This window comes from Elephantulus edwardii, unplaced genomic scaffold, assembly GCF_000299155.1.
Source record: "Elephantulus edwardii isolate Elephantulus edwardi_28Jun2011 unplaced genomic scaffold, EleEdw1.0 scaffold00001, whole genome shotgun sequence".
Lineage (NCBI taxonomy): Eukaryota > Metazoa > Chordata > Mammalia > Macroscelidea > Macroscelididae > Elephantulus > Elephantulus edwardii.
In genome coordinates, this window is record NW_006399751.1 from 5,786,409 (window position 1) to 5,799,592 (window position 13,184).

Here is a 13,184-nt window from a genome sequence, read left to right on the forward strand (position 1 = left end):
GGAGGGTGGAGGGACAGCGCAGGAGGGGAAGACCCTCTATGAGATGGATTGATTCGGTGACTGGGGTAATCGGGATGGGTGTGTCAGAGGCAGTGTGGTTGGTGCAGGATAGAGCAGGGTTTAGGGCTGTTGTGCATAAGGTCGCTAGGAGTCGAAAACTACTCGACGGCACATAACAACAACAACCTTCTCTAGAGCCTAGTCCCTTGGGATAACATGTCCAACATACTAAGATGAAATCTCACCATCCTCCCGTCTGAAGAGGAGTTTAGATGTACTTCTCCCAAGACAACTGTGTTAATTCATCTGGATGCCCATGGTATAGTCAATATTGCTTGTCAACATGATAATTCAAAGCAGCTCTTCTTTGGTCTTCCTTTGTCCAGCTTCTAGGGCAAAAGAACAGCATGCACAAAAGCATGGATACATGGTGTGTCGCAGAAAGAACAAGCAGCTGGAGGAGTAAGTTGTTATGAGGCTAACTAGAAGACTAGAACTTTTTGGAAGTATTTCCCAACAGTATTAGTCTCAATAATCAGATATTCCTAGCTTATAGGCAAGGATGGGGCCAAGGTCAAGACCACAGTCAGCCTGTGAACAGAGGCATAGACATCCTATCTGGATGTGGCTCTGAGAGGCAAGGCTTGATAAGGAATGGGAAGAGAAGAGGGTAAGAATAAAAGTGGCAGGAAAAGACGGGGCATGCTGTCTGGGAGAGTACAGAGATGGCCCCAATTAGAAAAGAAGAAATGGAGTGGAAGGAGGTCAGTGACTGTGGGATTTGAGGTGAAGATGATATGAAAAAAAGCACTGAGGCCTTTCTGGGTCCCACTGGTGAGAGGCCCCCCAAATGTGTGCCCTTGCTGCCCCTACCTGATATTGTCAATCCAGCAGTCAATGATGACTGGTAGCAGCATTTCGAGGTTCAGCCAGAGCGTGAAATAGTCTTCTGTCTTCTTGGAGCAGAGGTAGTGCACAACTGCCGGCTTGTCCAGCTTTGCCTCCAGCTGGTTGCCCAAATCACCAGGCACTGCAGGGAGCACAGGACATGCATGAGGCCCTAAGCTCACGAGGCTGGAGACCCCTAGGGACACTGGAAATGGTAACAGAGAGCTCCCAAACCAAGGCCGACAGACACTATAGTTTCTCTCTTGTGTTTCACACCACAAACAGGGCCAGGATTTTGTCTCAAAGGTCAGTCCCAGCTTCAGTTTCCCCTCCTATACCCCCTAGAATCTCCACACAGAAAAACAGCCAAGATTGTGTTGTCCCAAATAGTTCAAGAGGCAAGAAAGCAATTGAAAAGATTTTAAAAAGAAGTGCCATTTTGCTCCAGGGAGATAGTTTTGAAGAAAGTCTCCTCAGTTTAAAATCCCTTGTTGTGGTTTGCCTCCAACCATGCAGTCTACCTGAGCCTCACTCCTTTCTGTGAACATAATAATTGGACCTTCTGACCTTATACCAAGGATCCCTTTTAAAGAAATGAGAAGGAACACTTTTAACTATTTTAAACTTTAACTGGGCTACTACTAGGTTTGTTCTGAATCAGATTTTATTTTTCATCCTTGTGGGAAGCTGAATAGAAAATTTAATATTAATAATAAACCAAATGCTATATCAATATATGATAGAGGCTTAATACAAGCTAGAATTCACCCTGTGGCACTAAGGAATTCTTTAAGTGTCAACATAGATCTTAGTTTGTATTTACTGAATCCCTCCCTGAGATAAACAGAAAGTAAACAATAGAGGAACTTGGTCTTATCTGAAAAAGACTTCTCCATGATCCCTTGTTTTTGTTTTGTACTCCCTTATGATTCCTTTGTTTACCTTCCTGATGATTCTCAGGAAATACTCAGAGAGGCATGGCTTGAGGCCTTCAGTCATGGGAACTGCTGCCCACCCCCCATCTTTATGTTTCCTGTTCTATCTCATTCTTGGTAGTCTGTCTCATTATTAATAATTATAAAAATACTTTATGCTTGGTCTGTAACACACCCTTTCTTTACATGACATGCTGTATTAAAAGTACTTTCACTTCGAGATGGTTCCAATCAGAAAAGCCAGCATTTAGCCAACGCTAAATCTACCGAGTAGATCTTTATGAACCATTAAGTTTGGCAACACAGTATGCAACTCATGTTGCAACAGACCACCCTTGTGCAGATCCTTTGTTGACTCTTTTATATGGGATGCTAGCCTGAGGAGCAAGGGAGTGGCAGGCAGGTCCTCAGCCCAGTTCCAAGATAGTGGCTAGAGGGTAGAGTTAGAATTAAAAGTAAGGGGTTGAATAAGTCCATGTCTCAATTTTTCCCTAGGTCCTTCTCTGAGGCCCGTATCATCTGTTTAAAGGGTGAGTGAGGGAAGCCTCAGAGGCCAGCCAAGAAGAGCAATCTTTTCCCCAAAGAATTTCTTTTCAGTAATGCCCTTTGGAACCTGTGGAACTGAGGAGGCGAGGGAGACAATCTCCCAATGAAGACAAGGTCAATGCTGAGACCCGTGGGAAACCACCTCAGAGGCCACTGGTACCCACAAGGACTTCAGAAGTGGGGGGCCTAAGTGCCTAGGTCTTTTCTGTTAAAAAAATGGGACCAAGGAGAGCATCAGGGGTTAGGGTTAGGGTGATGCGGACACCGCAGCCACAAGCAACCGTCTGGAAACCCTCACACCCACCCCTATATACTCGACGAAAAATTGGTGGCAGGATCACATGTACACCCAGCAAAGCAAGAGGTGGACTGATGCGGTGACAAAAGGGGTAGACAGTAATGCACTCCCCTACTTCGCGCTCAGAAGAGATGCAGCCGCATTAGATTGAGCGGCTGCACCGCGTCAGGCAGGCGGGAGGGGCTGCCCGACCGAGACCCAGCACAGAGACCCATCAGCGAGCGCGCGCCTCACCTAGCACCACAGGGTGATGACGTCGGGCAGGCAGCCCCGGATCCGCGAGCAGCATCAGCAACAGCAGGAGATAGAGGGCCGAGCGGTTAGGGCACAGGCAGACACCCATGGCGTGAGCGGCAGACGCGGACTGTGCACGCGAGTTCTACTCCTTCGGCTCGTGCTTAGGCCCCAGCGCTGGCGACGCCCTTAACCCAGCCGCTCGCAGCCGCCCACAGCGGACCGGCCCCCTAGGGCCCGCCTCCCACACACAACCTGCCAATAGAGACTCGCCGCTAGGCGCGACCCTCCCCGCCAAAGCTCAGTGCCCCGCCCCCTGCCTACCCCTAGGCCTGCCCCCGCGACAGCGCTGCGCGCCGAGCTCATCGATCGATCGAGGTGCGGTTGGTCTTCCCCGGGTCTGTCGCCGTCGGGGCGGACTCGCTCAGAGCTGCCTTGGAGCTGGATCAGCCAAAATCGGCGGGTTCCTGCTGCCTCTCCAACTTAAAAGCCTCCAATACTGGCCTTCTTGAGCAGCAAAGGAAGAAAAGACAAAGTGTGCCTGGACAGTTCTTATCCCTTGAAAGACCAGGACTGACCTGACTAGAGGTGAAACCCCTACTCTGGTTTTTATGCACCCAGCTCAGAGGTCACCGAGGCTCGGCAACCGCCCCCCTCCCTAGGAACCTTACTTTTTGCCTCCAGGTTAGAGGTGCGGGTAGGATGAAGAGAAATTCCCCCATTTTAGAAAGTTGAAGTGTGGGATCAGCTGACCAGACAGTGCAGTTGGGACTCAGGGCTGAACATTAGACAGAGTTCCCCTGAGGATCAGAAGAGTCAGTGTGAGCTTGTAAACTCCAGCCACCACCAGTCTGAGGATTGGTTGGGGGCACTCTCCTTTCTTAAGGTACAAATATCCCCTACCTCAGACCCTGGCCCAGGGTCATCCCCATAGCCATTGCTACACTCATTTCACCTCAAGTTTCAGCAGAGAGAACTGGTGGAGACCCTGTGTGGAAAACCATAGAGATGTTTCTATCAAAGCTAGAGACAGCTGAGACTCTAGGAAAAAAGGTCCAGTGAGTATGTGTGGGGTTTCCTGGACCCCTTGACCTTTGGCCACAGATCAAATGTCTTGCTGGTCCAGCAGACTCTACTGATCCCAGGCCCCTCTCAAGGTGGTCCTATCCTCTGCTGAAGTTCTTTGGTGTCCAGTCCCATGGGTCAAAAATGAATATGTAGTGTAACAAGTCAGTTGTTCAAAATTACTTTCCTGGACCATTGCCCTTGACTTTGTCACATAGCTGGGTGAGAACAAAGAAATAATAAGGTGTGTTAGTCTATCAATAAGAGGATTGGCTAGTTTGACCATTCCAACAGGTTTAAATAAGTAGGTTCAGCAGCAGAAATTTGGGCCTTTCACTACCAGGAGGGAAGAAGCAGAGAATACAGCATGTGTCTCTTAGGGCCAGAGATTCCTGTGCCAGTCAGCCCTACGTGAGAGCACCATAGTCATAGAAGAGAATCAGACCTGATTTGAGAGAGAGCTGACTTGGGACTGCTGCCGCATGGAACTCCCTCCAAGTACCTTCTTCTAAGCTTGCTGGAGGATTGAAGGTGAGATGACTTAATTGACAGGACCAAGAGAACTTTGTAGCTGGCCTAAAACCTCATGGCTGAAGAGCCCGTAAGCATGCTTACGAGCTTGGCCTGAGAAATTGTATCATGCTGGGAACCTGAATTGTATCCTGTTAAGTTCTCTAATATACCTCATAATTGTATGGTTCTATGTGGTTTGTGTAGCTACAGAAATGAATTTGAGACCCAGTAGAGCAGTAAGATTGGTGTTGGAATTGAATTCGTAGAAGTAAGTTCAAGAGCTATGGGGGATGTCTGACCTCATGCAAATTGGTTTTGTATTCTGGATGCTATTATGGGGACACCTCCCCCTTGAGGGGTTAGCAGGAATCAGATATGGCAATCCCCACGCTGCCTTTGCTCTGTTTACATAATACCTCTGGGGAATGCTGATGCTTGGCCAATTGAACCACAATGGCACTGTAAAGAAACAACAGAACAGATGAGGGGCAGAACTGTTGAAAAGGAATGTATGATTAGGCATTATTTGTATGACAACAATCTTGGAGAAGGGGTGCGTTGGGGAGTGGGCTGAGGAAGAAGAACATGTGCAACAATTAAAAAAATAATATTTGAAGGGAAAAAAGAGAACAGCAGTCAAAAGGTAAGGATTCCTCCCTTCCACAATGACCCCTAAGATCCACCTTATCACCATGGCTGCAGATGAGGGGTAACTGGATCTCAAGCATCTCTCAGACCCTCAGATTCACACCTAGGTCTTGCCACCCCTACCTTGCCAAAGCCAAACTGCCTTTTATCCTTACAGTAGTCATCTCATTGATGTCCCAACCATGTCCTCCTTCCATGTCATTTCTCCCGTAATCTTCACATTTTAACTCTCTCACCCATAGTGAGGACCCAACAAGGTCCTCTGACCTTATTTCCCCTACCTCTCTCATTTCTCTTATTTCCACTAGCTCTCTGTCTAGCTTCAGTGACTTCCTTACAGTCTAGAACAGGACTTTATTCCCCTTTGGGACTTCTACCTTTGCTGCACTGGAATCACTCTGCAGCCCACAGCTTTGGGGACTTGATTGAGGTTTTAGGTTTTAATCCTGTCATGGCCCTTAAATTGAAGTAGTCTCTGCCAGGCTTCCATTAAAATACAATCACTGTTGTCAGAGGCCTGACTTACTTGCAAAGCAAGATTAGCCCTGTACTGTGAAACCAGCAAGACTAACTCCATCTTGGCTAGAAAATCTGCTTGGCAATATACAACTCAAGGAAGCAGGATGTTAATGAGTAAGAGTGACCAAAGGTCTCAGACCTTAGGGAATGTTATCTACCTAAACTCTTTGTTTCTTAGAGCACTCAATAAGACATGCTGTAAAACGTCTTTCTTTGTATTGTACTGAGATCTGTGAGAATTAATGTTTGACCTGAGAGTCAACATCTCGGACAAAAAGAGATAATGCGATGGCTACTGCAGATGTGCTTCTAAAAACCTATATATGCTTTTGAAAAATTACTATTCGTCATCAACGGGGTAGTCTCTCTGAGTCTTCATTCATCCTCGTCCCTCCTCTCGTGGAAAACCGTTTAGATATATTGAGGCTGGACCCCGATAAACTGTAAGAACTTCCCTGGTTCAGTGGCAAACTCAGTACAGAAAATGCTTAATATGTATTGAATGAATGAGTGGCACACCCTCCACCCCTTGAGTCTCCCTTCCAAAGATCAGAGCTGGAGGAGGAAGATAGGGGATCAAGAACCCATCAGGGCAAGAGGTAAGTTGTAGAAAAAGTTGAGAAACAGGGAAGGTGTGCCTTTGGAAAGGAACTTTCTGAGCAGAGGCTGGAGGTGAGAATAAACCTAGTGACTGAGGTGCCAATCGTGGTATCTTCAGTAGGTTAGAACCCAGTTGTCTTTCTTCTGTCTTCCTAGGTTTCACATATACCTTTTCCACCAAGTCAGTGTTTGAGTTCACTTGCTACAGAAGGTTAAACCTGCAGCTTCCAATACAGATTGCATCTTAAGATCAAGAAAACAAAAATCCTTGCCACTGGACCAATAGGCAACATCATGATGGATGGAGAAAGGACTGAGACTGTCAACAATTTCATCTTACTTGGATCCACTTGGTGTACTTGGATCCACTTGGTATCAGCAGTCAGGACATCAGAAGATGTATTGCACTGGGAAAGTCTGGAGTCAAGGACCTTTCCAGTTTATTGAGGGGTGATGATATCAGTTCAAGGACTAAGGTGCACCTGATTCAGACCATAGTCTTTTTAGTCACTTGCTACACACACGTGAGAGCTGGACAATGACTAAGGATGACAGAAGAATTGATGCCTTTGAACTGTGGTGTTGGAAGAGTGCTAAAGATCCCATAGATTGTCAAAAGAACAGATAAGTCTTGGGGAAGGTGCAGCCATAGTACTACTTGTAGGCAAAGATGATGAAGCTTCATCTCACACACTTTGGCATGTTGGTAGGAGAGGTTATTCCTTGGAGAGGGACATCATGCTTGGGAGGTGGAGATACAGAGGAAAGGAAGACCCTTGACGAGGTGTGTTGACACAGTGACTCCAGGACTGATCTTGGGTGTGTTGGAAATTGTGCAGATGGACAGGATAGGACAGTGTTATGGTTGGTTGTTCATAGGGTCACTATGAGTCATACTCAACTCGACAGCACGTAGCTGCAACAACAACAACTAGGACCAAGACAATTATGCTGATACAAAACCTATACCTAGACCAAGAAGATGTTGTCTGAACAGAGCAAGGGAACACTGCATGCTTTACAATGAGGAAAGGTAAGTGTCCGGGCTATATCCTTTCTCCAAACTATTTCAATCTGTATGCTGAGCAATGCATTTCAGAAGCTGGTCTCTGAAGGATGTGCTATCAGGATAGGAAGAAGACTCATCAACAACCTATGTTATGCTGACAACGCAACCTTGCTTGATGAAAGTGAGAAGGACTTGAAATAACTTGCTGCAAAAGATCTAAGTCTACAGTTTTCAATATGGGTTGCATCTCAATATCAAGACTAAACTTTTTTTCATGTAGGCAACCAAAATGCCATCAAGACTGGGGAAGACCCGGAAACTTAGGGGCCATGTGAGCCACAGCCATGGCCACGTCAGGAAGCACCCTGGAGGCTGAGGTAATGCTGGTGGCTTGCATCACCACAGGATCAACTTTGACAAATACCATCCAGGTTGTTTTGGAAAGGTTGGTATGAGACATTACCACCCGAAGAGGCATCAGATCTTGTGCCCAAGTGTCAACCTTGATGGACTTTGGTCAGTGAGCAGACAAGGGTAAATGCTGTAAAAAACAAGACGACGGGAGATGCTCCCATCACTGATGTGGTTCGATCAAGGTTACTACAAAGTTTTGGAGAAGCGAAAGCTCCCAAAGCAACTAGTCATTGTGAAGGCCAAATTCTTCAGCAGAAGAGCTGAGGAGATTAAGGAGGGTGAGGGGCTGTGTCCTGGTGGCTTAAGGCTGCGTTAATTACATGGAAGTTGGTTAATTAAATGTTTTTCCCTTATTGATCTGATCTTTGGTGGCCTCTATACCTACACCACTCCTCCTGCAGCTAATGCTGAGCAAAATCAGGATCTCTTAAGAATAGAGACCCCTGTTTCCCGGCTGATAGAGATGCATTAGCACTTCAGAGGTCTCGGTCATTATTGTTAAGTCTGGGCAAAGGGGGCCAAAGAGAAGAATGAAGAATTCAGAACTCAAAAGCTGCGGCCTTACCTGCTGCTAAGAGGAGCAAACAGCCTTGCCTGCCTGCCTGGGCCTTGCCTGCCTGGTTGAGCTAGCTGGTTCATATATCAGAGTGGAATGTCCCTCCCTAAAGACTGTTCTAAAAATCCTCCCCAATAAGTTCACAGTGTGACTTCCCCATTCTGCATCTCCAGAATGAGGAACTCACCCAGGAGCCCCTCCATCACCCCTTTAATAAAGCTGCATTAAGCTTTCTCTCGTTCTCTGATTTCTTCCTTAAGTCCCCTAATTTAACAATTATCTAATAAAACACTTGATTTATAAAGTGGAAAAAAAACCCCAACAGACTAAATCCTCACCACTGGACTGATAAACATCATGATAGATGGAGAAAAGATTGAAACTGTCAATGGTTTCATCTTCTTTGGATCCACAGTCAACACCCGTGATACCAGTAGTCAGGCGGTCAGGAGACATAACGCACTGGGCAAGTCTGGCGTCAGGGACCACTCCAAATTACAAAGGAAAAATGCTGTCAGTTTGAAGAACAAGGTGTGCCTGATTCGGGCTATGCATATAAAAGAATTGGACAATGAATAAGGATGTCAAAAGAAGAATCGATGCCTTTGAATTATAATGTTGGAGAAGAGTGCTAAATATCCCATGGACTTCCAGAAAGAAACAAATATGCCTTGAAAAACAGTATAGCCAAAGGACTCACAGGCAAGCATGGTGAAGCTTCGTCTCACATATTCTGGGCATTTTGCTAGGAGGGGCTTTATTTCCTGGAAAGTTAGATCATGCTTAGAAAAATAGTCACTGACATCCAAGCAGATATATGTACACCCATGTTTATTGCAGCTTTATTCACAATAGCAAGGAATTGTTAACAACCTAAGTGCCCATCAACAAACGAATGGATAGAGAAGCTGTGGTATATTCACACAATGAAATACTATGCTGCATTGAAAAACAAGGAATTCATGCAATATTATTCAAAATGGGTGACTCTGGAGGACATTATGCTGAGTTAAGTATCTCAGTCACAAAAGGACAAATACTGCGTGGTGCCACTGTTGTAAAACAGGACTGACGTTGGGGTTGGGGAGAGACTGAGAAAGATGGGTTCAATAATGTACTGCATTGAAACAGATGAGGGAGAAAACTGTTTAAAAGGAATATATGATTAGGTATTTTTGTCATGACAGGAGCGAAGGCTACATGGTGGAGTGGACCTGGGGGAGGGTTTGTAAAGCAATGAAAGAATTTGTCTTTTACTTTTCCAAGAGGGTAGTGTACTATGGGGGAGGGTTGGGAGGGGAGAAAAGTGCAACAATGAATGAATGGAAATCCAACGTCTCTAAGTTTTTACTGAAATTAATAATAAATTTAAATAAAATTTAAAGAAAAAAATAGTCAGCAAAAGAGGAAGACCTTTAATGAGATGAATTGACAGCGACTGCAACAATGTGCTCAAGTGTGTCAGAGATGATAAGGATGGCACAGGTTGGGCAGGGCTCAGATCTGTGGTTCATAGGATTGAGATGAGTCTATGAATTGTATCATATTTGAGGCAAGGATGTAAAAGCATCTTTCATAGTATGGGCATGTTGCAAAGGAGAGGCTATTCCTTGGAAATCATGCTTGGAAGGGTAGAGAGGTCAACAAAAGAGAGGGACTGACGTGATGATTACAGGAATGGGCTCAAGTATATCAGAGATAGTGAGGACAGCACAGGATAGGTCGCACTTGACTCAATGGCACCTAACAACCCGGGCCAGGAGAGTGGCTGGATTGGACTGAGCTGGTTTGGCGACAAGAACTGAACATATCTGGAGTCCTACTCATTCTCCTTAAAACTCAGGGCTTAGCTGAGCCCATATCCTCAGCTGCCAGAACTTCTCTGGGGTCATAGAAGGGCAAATATCTACCCAGTCATGACAAGATTAGGTGCAGAGGCCCCAGAATAGGTTATCCAACCTCGCCTAGGCATTGAGGAAACTCCATGGAGAAGGGAACTTTAGTAATAAGTCTTTATAAGTTGGAGTCGGCCGGGAAAACGCTAAGAGATGAGTAGGTGAGTGGGTGCTTTAGGCAGGAAGTTCAGCACAAGCAGGAGCCCAGGGGACCTGAGAATGGATTGCAGGAGTGTGTCCGGAGCACATTGGGTGAGAGTGCAACAGAGACGGGTTAAGGGACCTGAAAACCAAGTTTAAAATATGAGCCACCAGGGAGATACAATGGAGCAAGAGGAAGGCACCAGAACTGTGTCAAAGTTTACAAGCACTGGCCCTCCAGGATGCGCCCTCGCGTCATCCCTTCCGACTCGCCTCTGACGACGGGGTCAGTGCGCCCCCTGGTGGGCACTCAGGGGTGAGTGCAAGAGTGAAGGCGTAAAACCGGGGTGGGGGTGGACTTGGGGGAGTGCCCCTGCTGCTCAGGGGTAGCGGTGGGCCCAGCACTAAGAGCCGAGGTGAAGTTAAGATTCCGCTAGTATGCAGCCCACAAAACTCAATCTTTACCCCGCATACCTAGAGCGAACTTGGGAAAAGGCGTCTGGAGGGCTGACTTTGGGACATTGCAGGACCCTCTTGTGATTCCTGACCCCTGGGAGCTACAGAAGAGGCATTTAACAGTGAAGTACACAAATCTCAACTGCTACCGACAAGGCACCTTGAGAGAGGCGTTGGGGAAGTCTGCAAAATTAAGGAGGATAGACACTAGTACAAAGGTCCTGTGGACATTGCTCGAATACCAGAAGGCAGGGGAACATGTATTTAGAGAAACATTCATTTACAAGTTTTAATGCTAGGCCTCTGAGAGGCACTAAAGATGAGCCTCTGCGTTTTCAGATCAGATGCTGGGGGTTGGGCATCGAGAAACAAGAAATGACTAATAAATCATGTTGTTAGCTGCCATCAAGTTGACACCCACTCGTGGTGGTAACCTTATAGACAACAGAACTGTTGCCTGTTCCTGTGACATTCTCACAATGACACGTTTGAGTACATATGTTTCAGCTATTTTGCCAATCCAGCTCAGAGATGCACTCTGGCCCTCGACGTCACCCAACCTGAAGTCCTCCTGCAGCACATGGAGCCAAAGCAAGCAAGTAGGACCGTGGTCCAATATGGATTTTATTGGCTAATCGTCACTGATAAGAATGCAAGACGTTTCTGTTTTAGTCTGGACACTTCAGTGAAACCTGTCCATCATGGGCGACCTTACTGGTATTTTAAATACCTGGACATGCTTCAGGGAGTCTCTAGGGTGAATGCGCTCTGGAGAGCCAGAGATGCCATATGGGAGGGAGGCTTCCCAGATTGCAGGGCGCAGACACCGACGCTGAATGAACAGGGAAAGGGCCTTGCGCCAAGGTCTAGGGTTTAAAGATGAGGACACCAGGATGCGCGTAACCGAGTCCAAGTATGGCTCGGAATACCTGGCTGAGACGCCGATGTTCTGTTCTGGAGGTGCGAGATCCTAGATCCGGTGAAACACGCTTCCACGCCTGGTATGTCTTCGGAGGTCCCTCAGCGTCTGTAGGGGCCCAGCTGAGAGTGGGTGGGAAGTCCCAAGACCAGGAAAACCCGCCTCGCGCATGCGCGCTACGAGTCAGTGGGGGAGGCCCTCACCTTGCGTTTGCGCCCAGTACCGGCTCGCGGACAAATATTTGACATTCCGGGCTTATCAGGAGAGGGGCCAAGCCCGTTGGGTGACGTCCTTCTCCCAGTGCTCCATTCGCTCATCGCTTCCGGGGGTGGGGACACACAGGGAGGTGTCCATATGGGCCGTCGGGAGAGGGCTTTCGCACTCGCCTCCACGCTGGGGCCAAGCAGTGCTGCTCGCCCCAAATAGTCCCACGTGGGGCCCCCCTCCCCCTCCCTCCCTCCTGGCCGGCGTTATCCGGTCCGAGTCACTTGCACTGCGAGCGCCTCAGAATCTTCGTCAAGTAGAGAGGGCGCAGCTGCGTGGAGTCAGCGCGCAAGGCCGATTCCTCAGGCGTGGGCTGAGGATGCATCCTCATCCTCCCTCCACCGTGCACTGGGCTCCGCACAACCCCCTGCCTCTCCGAAAGCAAGAGATGGGCCCACTGCCTGGCTCGGATCGGCCTTGGCACTCCACGTTTCTGTTCCCGCCGTCTCGCTGGATTCTCCTTTAGTTTCTCAAGTAAATGGGAGAATCTGGGAAAGTCCGAGGCGACCTGGAAAAGCTTCGTAAAAGGAACCTTTCCAAACAGGAACAGGGCGAAGGGGCCTCAGGAGCGCGGGACTGTCCGGATTGGAGCATTGGCCCAGGACACTTGCCGCTACGCTAGGCCCTGGTCCCATCCCCGCGCTCAATCTGTAGGCAACAGGCTCTGTCCCTTGAGTGTGCGTAAAGAAAACAGGCAAGAGCGAAGGCGGCTGGAGGTTAAGACATTCAAGTCCGACGGGTCTAGGTTGCAGCTCTGGATTGGAGGGAGCAGGTGGGCGTACTCCTTGCGCAGTCCAAAGCCTGCCCACCCTTTGTCCCACATCGACCACGTTTCGGCACTATGGGACCAGACTTCTTGGACCAGGCTGTGGCTAAGCCATCGTCCCTTTGTGGACAAGTTTTGAGCTATGACCTCTGCTGACTTCTCTCCCGTATTGCTCTAATTGCCCCTGAAGAGCTCCTCCGCCCTCTTCCCGTAGCCAAGCTTTGGTGACTCGGCCCCCATCCCACTGCCCCTACACACAGAGCTCCTGATGACTCCACAGGTCTGGGGTGACCCCCGTGGGCTTGGAAGTACCCAAGACTTGGACGTTACTTTGCAGAGGTCTCTTGGCCCTAGGAGTCAGACGGGGCCGCAGCGCGCGCACTCTGGACGAAGTATGAGAGTGCGCGGTTTGGGCTAGATTTTGGCACCTCTCTCCTACTGTTCCCTGGAGCCGCCCCCGGTCACGTGGCCTGCGGGACCGGCAGGTAACTCGCCCAGAAGGGGCGGGGGCCGGTACC

General features: G+C 48.2%; 1 protein-coding gene across 1 annotated transcript in view; it reads right to left on the bottom strand.

Moving 5' to 3' along the window:
• Nucleotides 1-3,010, bottom strand: part of PLA2G15 (phospholipase A2, group XV) — a 17,375-nt gene extending 14,365 nt beyond the window's left edge. The window contains exons 1-2 of the mRNA XM_006878667.1: nt 2,902-3,010; nt 874-1,030 (exon numbers count right to left, since the gene is read on the bottom strand). Coding sequence (XP_006878729.1) covers nt 874-1,030; nt 2,902-3,010 — 266 coding nt within the window. The remainder of the gene's footprint in view (nt 1-873; nt 1,031-2,901) is intronic.
• Between the last annotated feature and the right edge of the window lie 10,174 nt (nt 3,011-13,184).